The following is a 23,943-nucleotide window of genomic DNA, read 5'->3' as shown; positions in this document are numbered from 1 at the left end:
GTTGCCTGAATTTTCTCGAGCCACGGCGTCATGTGGGTCAAGTTTGGATAGCCCATTAGGTCCTAAAATGATTCTCATGTTTGCCCGAGCATGAAGGTATGCTCATATTCAAATTTGGTTATCGTTTGACAGTGGAACGATTTTTTACATATTAGGCGATATCCGAGTTCGATATGTTCGGACCGTTGGATCGACTTTATTTCCAAATATGTTGATCTAAGAAACTCTAGGATTGTGTAGGAACTCACTGATCGAGAATTGGAGTCTCGGATACTCCGAATCAATGATTCAAAGATTATATAAACGGTGACCGTCCGATCGTGCAATTGCTAGCAATCAGACAGCTCAATCTGAACCAAACTTGCAGGATGTTTTGTTGAACCTATAGGAACTTTCAGATTATTAATTGGAGGTCGTGGACCGCATAGGGGTCGTGTTGACCAATATATGAATTTAATTGTATATTTAATTTCAGGTCTTTTCAGACCATTCCAACTATCAAAACTGTTGAAAATGGGCCTAGAAACTTTCTTAAGTTACGCACACGCTGACAGGACCCGACCCAATTTCCGCTTTGGAATTCGAGCCAAGTCCTGTGCGTGTCCGACACCTGGCGAATGTCGGGCACAAATGACCTTTTTACCCTTCTTATTTCAATTTCTCTTTAAATTTCCTTAGACTTCTGCCGAAAATTCGGCAGAGTCTCCTCTGTATTTTGATCAATCCCAAAAATTTTCATCTGTCAACAATCTCAAATATTTTCACCCAACTGCCAGAATGTGTTCTAGTAATCAATTCGAATTCTAAACACCAAATTTTCAACTGGATATCAGAGCATATTCTCAAGTTCTCAGGGTTTAAAGGATTTTCTACAACGCTACCTTACTTGGTGGTGCGGAAGCTATGACTGGCTCGGTGGTGGATCCCGCGTACCTCTATGGCCTGGGGGCGAAAAACAGTTTGAAAAATGTGAGTGGACCAAAAATAATGTTCTTCAAAGCAATTCTCATAAACATAATATCCCCCATTGTAAAAAAAAGATTTTGGGATTGATCACGCATAGTCAATTCAAGGCATTCTATATCAGTCATATACAAGCTCGAAAGTTTCATACAAAAACCACTGAATTCAAAGCTTTCATAAAAGTACTGAAATCAAACGCGTATAAAAACTCTGTACTCAGACCTTTCATAACTGAATAAATATAAAGGGATCTATGTCTGAAAAATCAGAAAAACTGATTTATAATAGCTGAAAATCAACATTTAATAAAGAAACTCGGAATCCTTTGAAAATACCACCAGTATGTACCCCTGTCATTTTCGTCAATTCCCTGGCAGGTCTCGGGCGTCACACAGACTTACCCGAGCCGCAAACTGGCGAAATCAGGGGGCTATGATCAGCCTGTCCCGCCGGCAGATTCCTCGATGACACCAAGTCAACTCGAGTCGCTCTGGCAGGATACAGGGGACCGTAGTCAGCCTGATCCGCAATCCTAGCAGGTCTCGGGGACATAAAGTTAGCCGAGCCGCAATCCTGGCAGGTCTCGGGACACCAAGTCTGCCGAGCCGCAAATCCTGGCACTCACGGTCCGGGCGTCCCCGAAACTCGTGAGGCAAGTCAAGTGCACTGACTGAACTATAATCAGACTGGATGTCCGTAGACATCGGTCCGACTCTGGGTAATCACCATAAAGAAAAACGGGTACGAGGTGGTTTTAAAAATAATGTCCTTTTAAAAAGAAATATCTGAATAATAACTGTAAAACTCAAGTCGTGCTGCGGTCTTAACTGATTCAAAACTCAAACTCTGTTTCTGTAACTGATAAATAAGAAGCACCGACTTATAGAATTATTACTGTACTGATCATATTCAAAATCGTATTAAAACTTACTCAAAGACTGAATGAAGAAACTTACTCAAATAAACTCATTTATAAAACTCATGTATATAAAATCATTTATAAAATCTATTTTATATAAAAGCACATCAATTCATATAAAAGCACATCAATTCATTCATGAAATCTGATTTATGAAAGAAGGTCCACTCACAGATGGTCCGAGCTACTTCGATCCCTCAGAGGTCTCCTTTTAAAATCCTGTCGGGCTCCTGATGCCTGATTACCCCGAAAGATTAAATTAATAAGCTGCTGAAATAAAACGAATTTCAACTAAACACCCTGCCCCCGGCTCCTAAAAATACGTGCTTTTCAATTTACAAAAATACTCCTATGCCCACATTAGCCTTTCGGACAGTTGGACCAGTTTTGGGAGGTCCGATACTCAGTTAAGCGATAACTGTCAGATCGGCCGACCCGGGACCCGTTGGGTCCACAATCTCCGATGGCCAATCTGGATTTCCCTGAAGGTTTCTCACACAACGGGAACCATGTTCTGTGAATTTGGTCCGAATCGGACGGTCGGATTGGCCAAAATCGCGTTATCGCTTAAAACTCAAACCCTAGCCCCAGGGTTCGCGATTTCGGAGTATCCGGGACTCCGATTCGTAATCCGTCGAATTCTACGTGATCCTGAAATCACGTAGACCGACATATCCAAAATTCAGCTCGATCCGACTATTTAACGACACAGTACTCACGGATCGCGCGATATGGAAAATCCGTTCGGAGCTCAAACGGACTCCGAATCGAGATCCGCGAAATCCCACACGCTTGTGACGACACGAGGGTCACAAATCTGCACAGAATTATATCAGTACCCTCGCCCACGCGCTCCAGCACGCGCGGGCAGCTTTGGGTGTCCAAAGCGATACCGGGTGGCCGAAAACTCTCGGAACCAAGACTCCAAACTCCTACCCTATGTAAAACACCCCATTTGGAGTCACTTTTGTTCTTGGACCACCCCCAAAAAGTGACCGGAAATGGTAGTTTCGAGCGGCCGAAGTTTCGGCCAAACTTCAAGTCGTAAATCGAACCCCTTAACGCTAAAATCAATCGAAGCCCATATACCCATCCGCTAGAGCACGAAAAATAGGTCAAAAACCATACCTTACTCGATCGATTTGGCGGAGAAACGGAGAAGAAATCTGAGCTGGAAGTTCGGGTGGCATTCGGACGAACCATCGTCGGAAATCATGGTTTTCCGGCCAGATTCCGGCACCCACGAGGCTGGTGTTGGGTGTAAAAGAACGGCGGTCGAGTCACGGTTCCAACGGTACCCACGGCGGAGATCAGTTCCAAGTATGGTGGCCGTGGCGACGAGTTGAATGGGTGGAGGTCGCGGGCGGTTTGGCTGCGGGAGGAGAGAGAGAGGGCTGACCCGAGAGGAGAGAGAGTGATATAAATATCTGACTTTTTGACCAAATTACCATTTTGCCCCTCGCGATTTTTTAGACCATAACTTCTTCGTTACGGCTCCGATTCGGGTCTACTCCGTGTCTACGAACTCCTTTCGCCGCTCTCTACGCAATGGCGTAGGCGAAATTCCCAAATTCTTTCCCGATTAAAAAGTCAAATTTTCCCCTATTAAAATATACGAGGGCAATTTGGTCATTTCGCTAAAAGATATTTTCCTTACCTTTTTAAGATATTTTCTTTCTTTTTGATATTTTGTTTTGGGTTCTTACAATCTACCCCCTTATAAAAATTTCGTCCTCGAAATTTGCATCTCTGTCCTTCCAGGAGGGGAGAAGAACTGCTCTTGCATTGGCTACTCGGGTTACTACACTGCACATCTCACTGAAAGCTAATTACTTTCTCTTCAAAAAAATCTGGACTGCTTGTTTTCTACACGTTCTGTAATCTTATTGGGTCCAATCTAGCTAGGATTTGGCTCCCTGACTTCCTTAAATCTCATTTCACCTTCCTCAGGTGATAACTATCGAGAATACTTATCTGAAGATCCTTCTTCCAATATCTGCCTAACTCCTTGTCAATCCTGGATTACAATACTTCCAAATTTCAATAAACCTTACTTAACATTCTTTCTTCGTACTTGGGTGCTCCATACTATGTCTCGAGTAAGGCATCTATTGGAAACATCTAATTCAAGGAAATCCAATAATTGTCACTTAAGGCATATCCTCAAACCAGCATCTTTTTACTTAACTCATTCCGAAACTGTAGTTCATTATGTCTCTCCATACTTTTGGCTACACCAGCCTTAAAACCATTTGCAATATTACCATCCTAGCTGGTTTCTCTACTAACACTAGCTCCAATTCAATGGCCTCCAAGCCTGCGACCGTTCGATGATGGAAAACTGTAATCACCACTGTAGTATCTCTCTTGATCTCTTCCTGAGTAAGATTATCTCCTTCCCAATACTGTGTACAGAGTGCACCCCATAGTCTGCCCCTTATCTGGCTGGGACAGACATCACCACCAACTAATTACAATACATGGGATGGAGGCTTTTTAACTTTATCATGACCAGATACTACCTCTTACTTCCCATTGTTTATTACTAGAAATAGTACGTGAAACCTTTTTCTTGTATTCGGTTTCAACCGTTATCCTCTATCCTGCTGCAAAACTCCTGTGTTCACACCTTTTGTAGACTCATGAATAAGGTTGACTATCATATTCTGTTCCCAAAATGTTTACTTCGTACGGGTCAAAGGATTTTAACATCACTTCTTAATCACATCCTACCCAAAACTTTATTCTCCTGTGAAACAACCAGGATTTCCTATGACCTGCTATACTCCTTCAACTCAATCCTCTTTTACTGCTAGATACCATTATTATTCCAATTTATAGCTCTTACTCTTGTTTACTTGATCCACCCATCTCGCGGATGGATCTCTGGCTGACTATAACCTGGGCTAACATCTCCAGGGTCTACTGAGTGTTAGGATCTTCCTGCCTACTAAGTATAGTAGGTACGGCTCCTTACAAACCTCTTAAGAGATTCCTCTGCCGGTTTAGATACCGACACAGCTCCTGTCTGACTTGGGAATTTCATTCCCTTACGTCGAGATAACTATCTGATTTTCCTACGGATACCACCACCATTTGGGCCCAACTTGAGAAGAGAACGAGGATGCACAAAGTGCGAAGTCTACAGGAAGTAAAACCTACGCTCTGATACCAAATTGACAGGACCCGACCCAATTTCCACTTTGGAATTCGAGCCAAGTCCTGTGCGTGTCCGACACCTGGCGAATGTCGGGCACAAATGACTTTTTTACCCTTCTTACTTCAATTTCTCTTTAAATTTCCTTAGACTTCTGCCGAAAATTCGGCAGAGTCTCCTCTGTATTTTGATCAATCCCAAAATTTTTCACCTGTCAACAATCTCAAATATTTTCACCCAACTGCCAGAATGTTTCTAGTAATCAATTCGATTCTAAACACCAAATTTTCAACTGGATTTCAGAGCATATTCTCAAGCTCTCAGGGTTTAAAGGATTTTCTACAACGCTACCTTACTTGGTGGTGCGGAAGCTATGATTGGCCCGGTGGTGGATCCCGCGTACCTCTATGGCCTGGGGGCGAAAAACAGTTTGAAAAAATGTGAGTGGACCAAAAATAATGTTCTTCAAAGCAATTCTCATAAACATAATATCCCCCATTGTAAAAAAAAGAAATTTAACTAAATAAAACTGAATACTTACTTTCTACATCGCGCATAGTCAATTCAAGGCATTCTATATCAGTCATATTCAAGCTCGAAAGTTTCATACAAAAACCACTGAATTCAAAGCTTTCATAAAAGTACTGAAGTCAAACGCGTATAAAAACTCTGTACTTAGACCTTTCATATAACTGAATAAATATAAAGGGATCTATGTCCAAAAAAATCAGAAAAACTGATTTATAATAGCTGAAAATCAACATTTAATAAAGAAACTCAGAATCCTTTGAAAATACCACCCGTATGTACCCCTGTCATTTCCGTCAATTCCCTGGCAGGTCTCGGGCGTCACACAGACTTACCCGAGCCGCAAACTGGCGAAATCAGGGGACTATGATCAGACTGTCCCGCCGGCAGATTCCTCGATGACACCAAGTCAACTCGAGTCGCTCTGGCAGGATGCAGGGGACCGTAGTCAGCCTGATCCGCAATCCTGGCAGGTCTGGGGGACATAAAGTCAGCCGAGCCGCAATCCTGGCAGGTCTCGGGACACCAAGTCTGCCGAGCCGCAAATCCTGGCACTCACGGTCCGAGCGTCCCCGAAACTCGTGAGGCAAGTCAAGTACACTGACTGAACTATAATCAGACTGGATGTCCGTAGACATCGGTCCGACTCTGGGTAATCACCATAAAGAAAAACGGGTGCGAGGTGGTTTTAAAATAATGTCCTTTTAAAAAGAAATATCTGAATAATAACTGTAAAACTCAAGTCGTGCTGCGGCCTTAACTGATTCAAAACTCAAACTCTGTTTCTGTAACTGGTAAATAAGCAGCACCGACTTATAGCATTATTACTGTACTGCTCATATTCAAAATCGTATTAAAGCTTACTCAAATACTGAATGAAGAAACTTACTCAAATAAACTCATTTATAAAACTCATGTAGATAAAATCATTTATAAAATCTATTTTATATAAAAGCACATCAATTCATATAAAAGCACATCAATTCATATAAAAGCACATCAATTCATTCATGAAATCTGATTTATGAAAGAAGGTCCACTCACAGATGGTCCGAGCTACTTCGATCCCTCAGAGGTCTCCTTTTAAAATCTTGTCGGGCTCCTGGTGCCTGATTATCCCGAAAGATTAAATTAATAAACTGCTGAAATAAAACGAATTTCAACTAAACACCCTGCCCCCGGCTCCTAGAAATACGTGCTTTTCAAATTAAAAAAAATACTCCTATGCCCACATTAGCCTTTTCGGACAGTTGGACCAATTTTGGGAGGTCCGATACTCAGCTAAGCGATAACTGTCAGATCGGCCGACCCGGGACCCGTTGGGTCCACAATCTCCGATGGCCAATCTGGATTTTCCTGAAGGTTTCTCACACAACGGGAACCATGTTCTGCGAATTTGGTCCGAATCGGACGGTCGAATTGGCCAAAATCGCGTTATCGCTTAAAACTCAAACCCTAGCCCCAGGGTTCGCGATTTCGGAGTATCCGGGACTCCGATTCGCGATCCGTCGAATCCTACGCGATCCTGAAATCACGTAGGCCGACATATCCAAAATTCAGCTCGATCCGACTATTTAACGACACAGCACTCACGGATCGCGCGATATGGAAAATCCGTTCGGGGCTCAAACGGACTCCGAATCGAGATCCGCGAAATCCCACACGCTCGTGACGACACGAGGGTCACAAATCTGTACAGAATTATATCAGTACCCTCGCCCACGCGCTCCAGCACGCGCGGGCAGCTTTGGGTGTCCAAAGCGATACCGGGTGGCAGAAAAATCTCGGAAACAAGACTCCAAACTCCTACCCTAGGTAAAACACCCCATTTGGAGTCACTTTTGTTCTTGGACCACCCCCAAAAAGTGACCGGAAATGGTAGTTTCGAGCGGCCGAAGTTTCGGCCAAACTTCAAGTCGTAAATCGAACCCCTTAACGCTAAAATCGATCGAAGCCCATATACCCATCAGCTAGAGCACGAAAAATAGGTCAAAAACCATACCTTACTCGATCCATTTGGTGGAGAAACGGAGGAGAAATCTGAGCTGGAAGTTCGGGTGGCATTCGGACGAACCATCGTCGGAACTCATCGTTTTCCGGCCAGATGCCGGCACCCCCGAGGCTGGTGTTGGTCGGAAAAGAACGGCGGTCGAGTCACGGGTCCAACGGTACCCACGGGCGGAGATCGGTTCAAAGTATGGTGGCCGTGGCGACGAAGTTGAATGGGTGGAGGTCGCGGGCGGTTTGGCTGGGCGGAGGGAGAGAGAGGGCTGACGGGGAGAGGAGAGAGAGTGATATAAAATCTGACTTTTGACCAAATACCATTTGCCCTCATGGTTTTTAGACCATAACTTCTTAGTTACGTCTGATTCGGGTCTACTCCATGTCTACGAACTCCTTTAAGGCCGCGCTCAACATAATGGCAAGAATTCCAAATTCTTTCCCTATTAAAAAGCAAATTTTCCCCATTAAAATATGCGAGGGCAATTTGGTCATTTCGCTAAAAGATATTTTCCTTACCTTTTTAGATATTTTTTTCTTTTGATATTTTGTTAAATTTTGTTTATGATTAAATGTGAATGGCTTGGAAAGTAGAAAAGGAAATGGTAACAGGATTTACGGATTTAATGAGAAATAGTGTTATAATTTTCTAGGAAAGGTTTTTAAACCACCATAGGTACCCAAAATGTTGCATTCGGATATAATGATGTCTACAAACATCCTAGTTGCCTTCGGTCGAGTTAGCGCCCGTTTGATAGTTGCCCCACGAGTCCTAGGGATACCTAGACCATGAGGAGTGAGGAATTCGACTCAAGTTGACCAAGTGTCTCCTGAGTTCTGCGAGGAATGCGGCTCGGGTTAACTTTGTGTTTCTGAGTTCTGCGAGGAGGTGTCTCTTATGTGACACTTAGAATTGACGGTATAATGTGGGAAATAAATAGAAAAATCATGGAATTGATGGATTTATGATGGGTACACCTAGATGGAAAGGAATTATTATTTTTCAATGCTTTCAAATAGTTTTGATGAATTGTTGGAATGTATGAACGGTTATATGGATATAAATATGCATGCTTGATTTTTGTACGAATATAGAACATGGATTAAATGAATTTTCAAATGGTTTTAACAATGGGGTTAGTATGTTGATATTATATTTTGCAAAACTTTCTTTTGTCCACTCATGCTTTTAATGTTTTGCTCCCCCAGGCAATAATCGAGTACCGGAGCACCACCATCTGGCATTCATCACCCACCACTCATCCACTTCCTTTATGTAGGATATTCTACTATAAACACACTATTTTTGTAAATTAAATTAATTAGTAGGCTCTGATATTGCCCTAGGAGTTCTGTAAGGCCTAAGGCCACACAGATTTACTGTTGGATTGTGTGTGTTCTAACATTGTGCATGTTGAACGCTTGTGGATATATGAATTGCATTTTGTACAGGTGTAAATTTTGGGAAACGAGCAATTTACAAGGGAGACTCTATCAAATTTTTGGCAGAAGTTAAACCTTAAAAGAATTTTTGAGTTTTAGTTTAGAGGGCAATTTGGTCAAGTGTACCCGGCACCTGACAGGTGTCGAATCTTGTCAATCTAGGTGTGCTTAGTACTTCGAGTTAACCATATGAAAAACTCATTAAGTTTGAAGAGAATATGAACATCACAAGAACCATAATAGCATGGTGTTTACATTAGGCGTTCAAGAAACCAATTCACATGGATGATTCTTACTTCATCCATTAGTTTCTTAGGAAAACATGAAAGTACATATAATCTCAACAATCTCAAGAAGCATGCTTTCAAGGGTGATCAACCAAAGAAAAGCATACATCAATGATAGATTATTTTAGTGAAGAGGAATTCATCAATTGTTGTCAAGAAGCCAATTCACTTGATACTTGCTTAGAAAGGATTCAATCATTTGTTGCTAATTAGAAATTGTATTCTTGGGTATCTTACACAAGCAAACACATAGAGAACATCTAAAAATCCACAAAGTCAAAGCATCAAAACAAAAGTGTAATCATATTTAGGGCTTCAACCAAAGCCCTAGAAAAATAAGAAGTTACATTGAGACTAAGAAAATACAAGAAAGAAGTAAAATGAAAGAAACTAAAAACAATGAGGAGAAAGAGAATTGCATCTTCAACCTCTTGGATCCTTACCTCAAGGCTCCCCAAGGTTCTCTCCAATTGTTCTGCCATTCTCCCCTCTCCTTGGTTGTTCCTTGCTCTCCTCCTTCTCTAAAAAAATCTGAAATTTGCCAAGTGTGGTGAAGGATTCTTTTCTTGCTTGGGTGCTGCCCCTTAGATACCTTTTGTTCTTTCTCTCTTCCTACTCATTACTTCATAGGATGCTTCACCTTTCACCCAAAGTTATTTGGCTCTTCTCTTCACTTGTCTTTACTTTCATCCTTTCTTTGACTTTCAATATATTGAGAGAGATTCCAGCTTATCTAAGTGAAACATTGTTACCAGGTGGTGTGGTAACAAGTAGAAAATGGAGGATGGTATCCAATTGAGGTAAATGTAGTCCAAACCACATTCCAGGGTTAGGATAAATGTTGGATCGGTTGGATAGGCTATACTTGTTCAATGGAGCTCAAATTCGAATATGTTGTACCCATTGGAACAAGTTTCATGAAGAACTTCACCTCATCCGAGCAACATAGCATGGTGATCCACAGCCAAAAAGTTAACCAACGAAAATGAGTAAAAACAGAATTTATATCCAATAATGCATTTTTATCTCACTTTCATTTTAACCAAGGTAAAATCTATTAAAAACACAACAAAAACAAAAACAAAAACAAAAAAAAGAAGTAAAAGGCTATAAAATGTCAAGAACTAACTCAAAATATTGGGTGAATGACATGATAAATCATGTATAAAAAATAAACACAACACGAAGCCAAACCCATGCCTACACCGGTTGTCGGTGGACGTCATCTTAGCATCTCTGATGGCGATCCTCTCTCTGGTCTCACTGAGTACCGTAGTATTGTTGGTGCTCTTCAATACTTAACCCTTACTCGCCCGGATATTGCCTTTGATAATAATCAAGTTTGTCAGTTTTTGCATCAACCCACTACTGTTCATTGGCTTGTTGTTAAGTGCATTCCTTGTTATCACAATGGCATGCTTACTCATGGGTTACTTCACCAAGCACTCTGCATCTCAGTGCTTATTATGATGCCGATTATGCTGGGATCTCGACGATCGTCGCTTTACTAGTGGCTATTGCATTTATTTGGGTGCCAACTTAATTTCTTGGAGCTCTAAAAAGCAACGCGGTGTCTCCTGCTACAGTACTGAGCCGGAGTACCATCAGCTTGCCCATACTGCCACCACTCTGTCTTGGTTACGGGCTTTGTTTCTTGATCTTCATCTTCCAGTTCATTGTCCTAAGCTTTGGTGTGACAATATTAGTGCTCTCTCTCTTGCTTAAAATCTGGTGTTTCACTCTCACACTCGTCATGTTGAGGTTTATTATCATTTTGTTTGTGAAAAGATGGTTGCGCAATGAGTTGTTTGTTGCTTATTATTCTACCGTTGATCAAATTGCTGATATCTTCACTAAGGGTCTATCTCCTGCTCGGTTTTCCTTACTTCAATCCAATCTGCCTGTGCTCCCCCACCCCGTCAGCTTGCGGGGGGTGCAATGAGACGTGATCCTTAAAGGATTTAGTTTTCTATTTGTTTGTATTTATTTCCTACATTCGTTGTATAAATTCCTTTTCTCTCAAGGACTTGATTCTTGCCTAAAATAGAAAATTCTTTGTGTAGACACCAAGCAAAGCATTGTAAATAATTAACACATGATTGTTGAATGAAAATCATTGAGAATATTCAAAACCTTTCAGGTATGAACATTAATATTAAGACTTAATTATTGAATTTGCCCTTGAAGCACAATTCTAGTTTCATTTTGCCCCCGAAACTCAGGCAACTATGCCTAGCAAAGTGAGACATGGAGTTCCAATGGGTAAAGCGACACAAATTGAGTTTTAGGAGCAAAGTAGGACTACAACTGAGGTTCATGGGCAATTCAACAATTAAGCCTAATATTAATAAACATGGAACCACAATCAGACAACACTTTTTTTTACAGCGAATCTCTTTAGTGATGATGAGAAGCTTCTATAGATTCTGCAGCTACCCTGAATGTAGAGCAAAGAGCAAAGAATATACAACAACTCCTCAAGCAATCAACGCACCAAACAAAGGGCAAAAGTGCTTTATTAAAGCAACAACCTTCCCTTTTTTTTATAAGTTTATGATACCTTGAAATATTATGAATGTTATAAAATAAAATAATCAAAGAGTATGAGAAGTACCACTGAATATTGAGAGTAGAATTATATGGTGTTTACACTGACAAAATTTCTTCTCAGACACTCAGATTTCTCACTCTCTCTTCTTTCTTCTCACTTTATCTTCTTTCCTTCTCTTCTCCATTGGTGTCCATTTACAAGTAGAAATGATGCCTATTTATAGGCAAAGCAAATGGCATCGGAGACATAATGATGCTTCTACCAACATCATAATTTCATCTTTTGACTAATACCCCCTTACTTTCTTCACGTGAGCTTCACTTCTTACTTTATAATAATGAAGTCATTCTTATATATCTTTTCTCTTTTTTCTGTAGCTTTTTTTCTTTTCTTGTTTTCCTTTTTTTTTTTTTTTAAGAAATAAAAGATAGTGGAAGTTAATTTGATCCAAATTCATACTCTATACCTTCAAAAAAATTCTATTTTTATTAATTAATTAAAAATGACGGATTCGAACTAGGGCTGGGCACGGTCCGGTTCGGTCCGGTTTAGAGCTCGAACTGGAACCAAAACCGGCACTGTTCATCCGGTCCGGTTCGGTCCGGTTCTTGAAAAAAACAGGGGGAAAACCGGACCAAAACCGAACCGTCCGGTCCGGTCCGGTTTTCCGGTTTTGGCCGGTTTTTTTTTTTTTTTTTTTTTTTAAAGTCTGTTTGTGTTGGGCTTTAATAGATATAAGCCCCTGTTTCAGATTCCTGTACAAATTTGGCATAAACTTAAATAATTTCTACATCCCAAGCATGTGCATTTTAACTTCCAAATACAAAATATGGTCATCCAATCCAAACATACAAAACATGGTTATCCAATCCAAACATACAATGTTAAGAATTATACAACCCAATGTAAAAATTGATAATTAAATTACAAACCAAATTAGAAGTTCGAAACATAAGCCAAAAATTAAAACATAACACCAATGAAGGCTTCACATATTAAATGATCATTGGAACGTAGAAGGACTTGAGTTGGTTGGTGCCGGCAAATTTGTAAGATCTACAAATAAAAATATAAACACATTAAAACATTAGGCAAACATGCAAACTACATATATAGTAATAGTATACATAATTAAATTACATAAAACTAAAAACAAATACCTGACTCAATGGATTCATAAAACTCCATTTCTTGAATGGTTGGCTCATATTGTATAACGGAGATGTCGTCGGACCTTAACCAATTTTGAGAACAAATTAAGGCCTCCACAATCTTAGGAGTTAAAGAAGCACGGAATGAATTAATCACTCGACCACTCGTGCTAAAGCATGATTCCGAAGCCACGGTTGATACGGGAATAGCAAGCACATCCTTTGCAATAAGTGACAAACTCGGATATTTAACCCCATTCAATTTCCACCACTTCAAAATATCGAAGTTGGGAACCATTTTTTCAATTGGGTCGGTTAAGTACCTATCAACTTCATGCTCCAATATCATGGTGTTACTTGCTTGAGATTCTTTTATCCAACCTTCTTCCATTTCCCAAAGGTGCTTTCCTCCTCCTTTTTTGTTAGAACTTGTTAAAGTAATACTACTAGTAGAACTAGTATTACCATTAGCACTAGTGCATTGAGTAGGAGGTGGTGGGATAGCATACTCCTCATAAAGCTTCATTAAAAGCTCTTTCACTTCATTTTTCTTCTTAGTAGCATCTTGCGGGTTTTCAAACCTCCTCTTTAATACAAACTCCAAATTCCCCAACTTGTACCGAGGATCAAGAACAAGTGCTACCATCAAAAGTTGGTTCACTTTATCAAGGTCACCCCAATACTTTTCAAATTTCACCTTCATGCTACATGCCATATCTTTCAAAACCGTGGAGGTGTGAGTTTCACTTGGTAATTGCTCTCCAAAGAACAAATCACCAATTTCACCCTCAATTGCAATCAAATTATGAAAGGTGGTGTGAGAAGCCGGATGCAAAGAAACACTCATCTTCAATGTCATATCATAAAATACCTTTAAAAAATTGACAAAGGTAAGAGCATTGCTCCAATCTTCCTTAGTTGGTGGCCCTACCCTCTTTTTAGGCCTATGAGATACAACCACACCCTCATCTTCCCCAACCGGTTCATCTTCACCAAACCAAGACGCAAATGGGGCATCATCATCTTCTCCCATTCTTACAAAGGCTTTTTCAAACTTCAAAGCGGCATCCAACATCAAATATGTTGAATTCCACCTAGTTGGAACATCTAACACCACAAGCCCTTTGCATTCAATTTGCTCCTTCAAAACACATGTTTTAAATTCCTCTAACCTTTGTGGAGAGGATCTTACATACCTAACCGCATTCCTTATTGCCAATATGCTTTTCTCTAGTTTTTTCAAGCCATCTCGAACAATCAAATTGACAATGTGAGCACAACACCTCACATGCATATACTTTCCTTCCAATACAAGACTACCATTCTTCCAATGACCCATCTTTGACTTCAAGTAATCTATTGCCTTCGTGTTTGAAGAAGCATTATCGGCCGTGATTGTGAGTATCTTCTTCAAATCCCAATGAAGCAAACAAGTCTCGAGGAGTTTACCAATTGAGTTCCCCTTGTGGTTAGCAATGACACAAAAGTTCAAAATTCTTTTGTGCAAATTCCATTCACCGTCTATAAAGTGTGCTGTGATCACCATGTAATTTACGTTTTGAACACTTGTCCAAGTGTCCGTTGTGAGACACACTCTATGTGATGCTAATTCTCCTTTCAACTTTTGTTTCATCTCTTCATACATAACCATAAAATGCCTTACAAGTGTCCTACGAGATGGCACTTGGAAATGAGGGTTCAATGATTCACAAAATCTCTTAAACCCTTTACCTTCAACCACACTAAAAGGCAACTCATCCATCACTACCATTTCTACACAAGACCTTAACCAATCTTCTTTAGTATGCCCGGTTGTTGATAGACCACCAAGTGCTTGGTCAAACGACAAAGTCTTTTGCCTTTTATCCTTTCCAACACTCCCAAGATATTTCTTACATGTAGACTCAATATGCTTCTTCAAACTTGACGTCCCATTCAAATTGGGGTCCGCGACATAACTAGTAAAGCAATACTTGCACCTAGCTCTCTTTTTACATGTCAAAGATTTGCTACCATCCTTCTTCACGGTCTCAACCACATCATCATATTTTTCGAAGTGATCCCACACCTCCGATTTTTCTCTTGATGATTTTCTAGTCTCTAAAGGAGGTAATGGTGGAAGACCACTAAATCAGCACCTAATTATTTATCAATGCAAAAATCAGCAGCATAACTAAATATGAACATACAACAGCAATAAACTAATAGAGAGAGAGAGAGAGAGAGAGAGAGAGAGAGAGAGAGAGTTAACTAATAGGTAAGACAATACACCTTTATAAATCTATAAACATGTAAATTTAATTTTCACAAGTTCACAACAAGAAACGTTGGGTCCTCATACATGTATCACTCAACATAAATATGGCTACTGCAACCCGAACTTTTTTGTCAACATTTCCAAATTTATAACAAACATTAGAGATGCATCCTCTCCCAAAACCTACTTGAGAAAACTCTCTCACTCCCCTATGTAGATTTAATTCATGCAGAAATCAGGCACCAAACACATATATGGTCAGCTATATATCAGCCAAACAGTTTGCTAAAGTAAAAATAACGAAGAGAACAAGGTAGATTGAGTAACCACCAAAAATAGAATAACAGTTGGGAAATAAAAAGAAAAGCACATACTACTCTAATAATGCCATCTAAGGAAGTAAATGGTGTTCACAATGCAACAAGAACCAAAAATATAGAGAGAAAGAGTACCTCTTTCAATCCAGGACGCCAAGGAGGAAGGTTATTATCTGCCCTTAACAAAGAAATCGGCATTGGTAATCCATACTGCAAAAAAGTATGAAAATATGAATACAAGCATTTGAACTTTCACCAAGATACAGAAACTTCAAAGTTCGTTCCACTCCATCATGAATGGTCTAACATATAAGTAGAAATCATTAATAGCTTTCCCCGTCAGAACTTTATACAAAGAAAAACCAAATTGATATATTCATCATCATAAGCTTATCATGAGCTTGCTGATGCCAATTAGTATTTGAGTAATAATTCCAGACTGCACCTTTCAAACCAAAAACTCAATCTCATAAAGCATATTCACCTGCTTGAAATTGTTCCAGACATTCCAGCCAACTGAAATCAATATCTGCACCCTGATATCAAGCCAACTAATCAACGTTGATGAATAATAAGCATCAATAGGTGACGTCTTGCGCTGTCTTTTGTATAGAGAAAATACATACCTGCTAAAGCTAGCAATAGAAGAGAAGCAGACAGTCACAGAGCGAGACGGAGAAGAGGAGCGGCAGCTTGGTCTGAGAGAAGAGAAGCAGACACAGTCACAGAGAGAGACGGAGAAGAGGAGCGGCCGGCAGCTTGGTCTGAGAGAAGAGAAGCAGACACAGTCACACAGAGAGACGGAGAAGAGGAGCGGCACTGCGGCAGCTTGGTCGCGACTGAGAGGGAAAAGAAAACCTAATTTGTGTAAACTGTTTCTTTGTAATCAGATATGGCCAGTTCTATTCTAACAAAATAGAACTGGCCTAATAAAATAATATTTTTTATATTGTATATTATATATAATATATTAAAAAATATATATTTAATACTGGACCGGTCCGGTTCGGTCCGGTCCGGTGCTGTCTTGTGTAAAACCGGAACCGGAACCGGTTTGAACCGGTCCGGTCTGATTTTGTTGACTTTTTAGTCAACTCGGTTTTTTCCGGTTTTTTTTCGTCCGATCCGGTTCGGTTTTCCGGTTTTTCGGTTCATATGCCCACCCCTAATTCGAACTTAAGAGCTCCATCAATATTTGGAAGATAATTACAAGGATGATCGAGTTGGATTTATTTGAGACTTTTTGAGAGAGTGAACTTCAATAAAGAAAAAGAAAAAAAGAAAGAAAAAATTGATTCTTCCACTTTTCCTTTTCTTAACTTTTATGATGCTTTGACTGGCCCACCAGGTTCTCCAAAGTGATTGGTTTGCTTGCTATAAGAGAGGCTGCTATGATTTAGTAAGTTGTGGACCTTGTGGTGAAGAGATTACACAGTTGACTTGACTCTTATAGTTGTAAAGCAAATTCTCATTGCTTTTCTGCAACAACCACTCATCAGGTTTGCTCTCTATCTATCTTTGATTTGATTATCTTCATTTTCAGCTTTATTCATTTTCTTTGGTTTAACTTTAGGTGTTAATTTGGTGTTCAAAACACCATGTCATGAACTGAATATATTCTGATTGTTTGAAACTTGCATAAGCTTGCTTTAAATTCATTTCGGTTTTTTTTTTTTTTTTTTAAAATTCTGTTCTTGTGTTAGTATGGGTTGTTGCTATAAATATTGCTGTTCGCAGACTTCAATTCTCCCCAACATGGTCTTTGTTTCTTCTAATCTTAGTTCGTAATTTTGTAGTTTTTGTTCTTGAAAAGTTTAAATCATTTTTAAAAGCCATTTCTTTGAGTGCCTTTTGAGCTCTGAAGTCTGAACCATATAATGCATTTTACGGAAGCTTTAATTTTCATCCAAAGGGGGCAGTTTTTGCTGTAATTTTGGCATTCCTAAACCAAGCAATCACAAGATAAATAATTAAATATTTTTCATCACTTTTGTTTATTTATTTATTTTATTTTTTGGGTTAACAATCTACACAATCTATACAATGGAAGATACCCTCTTTCATTGGTTTTAAGCTACACAATCTAGTTCTATAGCAACACCAAGGATTTTAACAACTAGGCTAGCAAATGATTAATTTCAATCCAGGCGCTGGAAAAAAAAAAAAAGCATAACTGGTACCTTTCCAGTTTTAGCTACTCACCGGTGAGGAAAAACCGAGTTTCTTTTAACTTTTTAAGGAAGTTTTAGCAACAGAAGAATTTGGTGACAGTTCCAATTACATTGCCCCAAAGTCAAGTAGGCATGTGAAGATTTGAATGGGTTTAGTTTAATTTTATCTTATCCTTTATGCTATGAGTGCAAAAAACAACAGTTTTTTTTTCCCATTTGCTGAAAAATCTACTATTTTATTTTATTCTTATGGAAGTTTCATGTATATGTTGAACTTTTTTATTTTTTTGGGAGTCAGCAATGGCTTCAGGCACAGAGGAACGGATAAAAAAGATATTGGGGTTGCTGAAGAATGATGATGTCACAACAGTCGTTCTTGACGGGAAGCGTGGAGTAGGGAAAACATGGACGGCAAAAGAGATAAGCATGCAGAAAGACTCAATATTCCATGACAGTCTATGGCTATATCTGAATAACAAATATGACAGCAAGTCTCTTCATGAGAACCTTGCCAGGCAGATGTCTCTATTCTCTATTCACGAGGAATGCGAAGATGATGATGTTGAGGAGGAGGAGAAGGAGATCTTGGAAATTTTGAAGCTGAAAATATCCAAGAAGCTTCAAGATGTGATATCTGCAGCACGTACAAAAAAGAAACCTTTTCTACTGATTCTGGATGATGTTCCCCATGAGCGGGATGCAGAAGAGATTATGACAGAACTGAAGAAACTGCTGAATCCACCAAATGACCTCAGACGTTTAAAGGTCTTAATCACTAGAGATGAAAGTGATGGCAAACTTACAGCAGAGGGGAGCAACAAAGAGATTCGGACCAGCAATACAAGGAACATATATGTAGATCAATTGTCTATAGAAGAGTCTAAGATCTTATTGAAAGAAAAAGTCAAGAAAGAAATTTCTGACTCTCCAAGCTTTGAAATACTATCAAATTTTATTGTGGAGAGGAGAAAGTCCATGCCTAATGAAATCATCACAATAGCTGAAGCATTGAATTACATTGGGCATATTGATTCTGGGGTTTGGTCCTTGGACAGTGTCTTCGAAGCAGCAGCTAATGATGCAGAAGTTGCAATCAATCTGCTATTTCGCTCCTGGTATGACACGTTGCTAAGCGATGTTACAATAAACTGTTTCTGGCATAGCGTGCAACTTTTCTGCAAACATGTTGGTGTGCATTACAATGAGTTGATCACTCATTGGATAATGGAAGGATATGTTGGATGCATTGATCATATTGAGAAAGCCTATGAAAAAGGACATGATGAGCTGATGAAGCTCATAGATTGTGGCATGCTAAGAAAGCAAGAGGATAATATGGTTATCATGGGAGGAATGGTTTCGAGTATCACTGATCAACGCCGTCGAGAATTTAATGGGACTGCAAACCTCGGATTGGCTAATGTGTTTGAAGATGACAAGTGGGAAGGTCTTGGGAGGCTCACACATGCGGATGGTATGATAAAATCACCATGCAGTCCTAAAAGCTGGGAGAAAGTCTTGACACTTCTGATGGATGGACGTTCCCTTGGCAGAGAAGTCCCTGGAAGATACTTTCAGCCCATGCAGAAGCTCCAGGTTTTTACTGTATTTAATCCCAGGTTTAAATCCCTGCCTTTATCCTTGACTAGCATAAAGAGTCTTTCTATTCTTGTGCTTAGATGTTGTGATCTCTTGGAGAAAATTGATCATATCGGAAAACTCGAAAACTTAAATGTTCTTGAAATATCTGGTGCTACTTGCTTGAAGGTTATTCCTGATGATCTTTTTGCAAACATGCCTCACCTTCGAAGCCTTAACCTTTCTGAATCCAAGGTCAGATCACTACCTAGTTCTCTCTTCAATAAAAGTGAACTACGGTGGCTTATCCTTAGAGGATGTGCTCAATTAGAAACACTTCCAAGCTTAAAATCTTTTAAGAACCTCAAGGTGCTTGATCTATCTGGTGCTCTCTCTTTCCAAAAATTCCGAGACAAAACCTTCAAACCACTTGTGAAACTTCAAACAATTGATCTTTCCAATTCCCAAATTAATCACTTACCTTTTCTTCACAATCTTGATGAGCTCACTCGGCTCCTTTTAGGTGGCTGTGCACACTTAACAAGATTGCCCACTTTGAACACTCTACCTCGGCTTCAGATTCTTGATCTTTCAGGTGCTACAGGTTTGAAAGAAATGCAGGACGAACCATTAGATGGACTTAATGTCCTTGATTTATCCAGCACTCAAATTAGTAGCATACCTTCAAGCACAAGCAACCTTTCTGATCTCTACTTAAGAGATTGTTCTAAGCTTGTGAAACTGCCAGTCATAAAAGCAATGAAAAAGCTTGAACTACTTAACCTTTCGGGTTCTAGCAATTTGGCTGAAATTGAAGATAAATCCTTAGAAGATATGAGGTTCCTTCGAGTTCTCAACTTTTCGAAAGTCAAAGTAAAAGCACTGCCGTCCTTGTCCAATCTAGTTAACCTTCGCCAACTCTTGCTAATGGATTGTTCATGCTTAGAAAAATTGCCAGAGATGGCAGGCCTTAAAAGACTCCAGGAGCTTAATCTTTCTGGTTGTGTGGCATTGGTTGGTTTGCCAGACCTCAAAGCCTTTGACAAGTTAGAGATTCTTGATGCTTCAGGTTGCAGGGATTTGAAAGAAATACAAGATAAATCCTTTGAGAACATGTCTTATATTCAGACACTCAACCTATCAGACACTAGGATTGAGTTCCTTCCATCTGTTCCCAAAGCCAGCAACCTCCGTCACCTCGTACTCAGAAATTGCCAAAACTTAAAAGACCTTCCTCCTCTTGACCATCTGTTGAAACTTGAGGAACTCAACCTATGTGGTGCCATTAATTTAAATGGCATTAAAGCTGAATTCCTGGAGCAGATGGTTCACCTCAGAATTCTTGACCTATCTGGAGCCCCACTTACAAAGCTACCCTCCATGTCCAGACTTACAAACCTCAGACAGCTCTCCCTAAAAGGTTGTTCATCCTTAGAAACTGTGCCAAATCTGGAAGCAATAACTTTGCTTGAGATTCTTGATCTTTCTGGAACATCAATTGGGAGTCTGCCACCTCTAAACATTTTTAACCACCTCTGCCAGCTCTTGCTAAAAGATTGTTCGGGGATAAAAGAGTTGCAGAATCTGAGTTCTCTTGGTCGTCTGGAGGTTCTTAATCTGTCAGGAACCAGAATAGAAAAATTTCCCTATGAGATATCTGAGTTGACTGATTTAAAGCACCTTGATCTGCCAGACTTGAAGAGTATGCATGATATTGACTTGGGAAAGATAAAGCGTATACCACAAGAGGTGAACTGTGACAAAGGTGGCATCTTTGAGTGTGCTGATATTGGTGGTGACAAGCCTTCCATATCTGTAAGTGGTTCTACAATTTTTCAGTTTTTGGATGAAAATCCACAGTTGTGGGAAACAAAGTTCAAAAGATTTCATTTCTCTGTGATCGAGAAGCAAGGCGAAGATGGAGATATCAACGGCTGCAAAGATGAACTTTTCTTCAGAGATCTGTACTCCTACACCAGGCATTTTCCTAAAGAGCACGATCGGTCTTTGGAAATCCATGGATCATATAGTCTTCCTAAAGGTTTTGAAAGTGTCCTGCAGCATGCCGATTATATATCCTTGGTTGATAATGACCGTATAAGTTGCCTATCTGAAATAGGTGCTGATAATGTGAAGGTAATGAAAGGCTGTTGGATTGAGAGATGCAGTGAAATTAAGAGCATTCTTCGTGGAGAAGAGGCAGATGTCAGACTGGGGAGCAGTTTAGAGATTCTTTGGATTTCAAACCTTCCAAAGTTGAGCAGTCTATACAATGGGAAAGAGGATCTGGAGTGCTTTAAGAACCTTAAACATTTGTATCTAGATTGCTGTCCAATGATTGTGAGCGCCTTTCCCTCATCCCAGCTGCTAGAAAACCTCGAAATTTTCCATGTTCAATTTTGTGAGAGATTGACAACTTTGTTTGAAAGTGATTCACCATCTGGATCTACATTGAAAAAGTTGAGGACGTTGTATCTGTTGGAACTGCCAGAGTTGACGCGCATTGGGATAAAATTGCAAGCTCAAGTGACTTTGGAAGTTATGGAATGCCCTAAGTTGTCCGAGGACCAGCTTGATGTGGATAACCGTTTCTCCAAGTAATTCTATTGGTAAGTTTCCAGCTCTAGTTTATGTTTTGGTGATGGAACCCACTTTAGTCTAGTTAATATAAACATGTATTGTTTTCAGTTCTTTGAAACATCAGTGTGTAATAGCTTGGTGCAACAGAAACTAGGTTAAAACTTAACATCAAATACCAAATATTAAATAATAATAAAAATATATATATATATATATATATATATATAATTACCTAAATTGCTGCAATAATGCCTGATATTGATACAAAGGCTTTCAACATAGCAAACATTCCAATGTCAACGTTGAGAAAATCTAGCGAAAGGTGGTGGACATTTATTTCAGCATTGTTGTATTTCATATTAGGCTTTATTTGTAAATGAATTTATTGATGTTTAGTTTTACTTGTTATTTTTTTCCCTTTTTTGTTAGATTACTGCCCACGAAGATGTTTCTGAAGTTTCTCAAGCTCAGCTATGGAAATTGGTTTCTGGTCATGTTGTTGGCTCACTCTCAATACAGGTAACAACTAACACCAGAATAATCAATCATTCAGTAGTTTTGTTTAAAGCTGTGATAATAATATTACTTTAAGTAAGAATAATCAATAGTCGTATTTGAGGTAAATCGTTAGTACCTTGAATTTGAAAATCAAATAATTTGAGAATTCTTAAACTCCCAATTGAAGTTCCAATTCCAATTCTCCTCAAGGCTTTTTTTATGTGAAATTTTTTAAAGTGTGAAAGATATGAAATTTTTGAAGTATAGTGCTTGATGAACTTAATCTGAATGAAACTCCCAAAGTTATCTGCAGGCCACCTGTAGCAAGATCAGTGTAAGAACCTGTGCCCAATTACCTACGAAGAGAGTTCATCTACTTCACCTACACCAGCTCACACTCTTCACAGGAGCTCCTTTAATAGCTTGTTTGAGTATGATGCTTGCTGGACATGTAGTTGGGCTTGTCCCATTGTTTTAGCGGCTTCTACCCTGACATTAATGCAGTACTCTTTCAGACTCTCTTACACACGAGGCTCGTGAACACCCCCTCTTCTTCAACACAGATCCAGACCAAACAATGTCGCGGTTGTGGTGCTTTTGATCTTACAAAAACCTGCTTCACTTGTAGAGAGTGCAACTTCCATCTGTGTATTTCATGTGTTAAACTACTGTTGAAGAATGTATTGGAAACTGACAAAGTAAAAATACAATTTATATTGAGTGGTTCCACTACTAATAGTTTTAATTTTTCTTTTTCTCGTGGCGTTGATTTCTTCCGTTTGAAGCAATTTTTTTATCTTATTTTTCGGTACATACCTCCATGGAAAATTTCACTTATTCAAAGACTGGCCTCAGCTGCTAGTGATTATCGTACCACATCACAGCTGAAGAGGTCATAACACGGTAACTAAATTTTATATGGGAATTAATCAACCTCAAGCTTCTTAGGAATTTCCTTTCTGGAGACCTCTTAACTTCCATGGCAAGATACAATTCCAAATTGAATTGTACATGAGCTTTCATCTAGAAGACTTCACTTTTCTCTTTTAAATTCGGCTAATACAGCCAAAATTAGACTTCTGCTTGAGACAGAACATGTTTTTCTCCTTGTATTTTTTTCGTTATCTTTTTCTTGCGGATGAGGTTACTCTGATGTTCAATGAACTTTCCTTGTAGATATCATTAGGAAACAAACCAATTCAATAACTATTTTTCTATTGACTTTAGTGTTAGAATATATATGAGAGTTTATGCACTGCCTGACTTCAGTTCGCTGACTGTTTCCGGGGGGGCCAGATGCTTTGCGAGACTGAAAGCTTCATTTTGTGTTCGGTTGCATTATCTACCGCTTATAAATAATGAATATACTTCCAAGTTCATGGTATGTTGATCTCACATGCCTTTAAAATATTCAAGTAGAGAAGTAGAGGAAATTTATCAAGAAGTTTCCTCCTAATACAAGTCATTAGTCTGACCTTCAATTTAGCTTAACATATTGCAAGCGAATCTGCCCTCCTCATTGAACCTTGAAGCTCGACTTGT

At 39.4% G+C, this 23,943-nt stretch overlaps 1 protein-coding gene across 3 annotated transcripts; it reads left to right on the top strand.

Moving 5' to 3' along the window:
• The first annotated feature begins 16,969 nt into the window (after positions 1-16,969).
• LOC117635019 (putative disease resistance protein At4g19050) lies at positions 16,970-23,157 on the top strand. 3 transcript variants are annotated; one of them, XM_034369344.1, is made up of 5 exons: positions 16,970-17,073; positions 18,044-21,932; positions 22,173-22,225; positions 22,333-22,422; positions 22,705-23,156. In XM_034369344.1, exon 2 carries the CDS (start codon positions 18,046-18,048, stop codon positions 21,922-21,924), a length of 3,879 nt encoding a protein of 1,292 aa, XP_034225235.1. In that variant the 5' UTR covers positions 16,970-17,073; positions 18,044-18,045; the 3' UTR covers positions 21,925-21,932; positions 22,173-22,225; positions 22,333-22,422; positions 22,705-23,156. The 3 variants fall into 3 exon arrangements, with proteins under 3 accessions (XP_034225235.1, XP_034225234.1, XP_034225233.1); XM_034369343.1 differs by lacking the exon at positions 22,173-22,225 and having other exon boundaries at positions 22,715-23,157; XM_034369342.1 differs by lacking the exon at positions 22,173-22,225.
• Positions 23,158-23,943: the final 786 nt, after the last annotated feature.

The sequence above is a fragment of the Prunus dulcis genome, chromosome 7, assembly GCF_902201215.1.
Source record: "Prunus dulcis chromosome 7, ALMONDv2, whole genome shotgun sequence".
Lineage (NCBI taxonomy): Eukaryota > Viridiplantae > Streptophyta > Magnoliopsida > Rosales > Rosaceae > Prunus > Prunus dulcis.
This window is presented reverse-complemented; position numbering and strand designations above follow the sequence as displayed.

What these genes read in the sequence shown, in the direction of transcription:
- LOC117635019 (XM_034369343.1), top strand. Translation starts at nt 18,046, where the DNA reads ATGGCTTCAGGCACAGAGGAACGGATAAAAAAGATATTGGGGTTGCTG.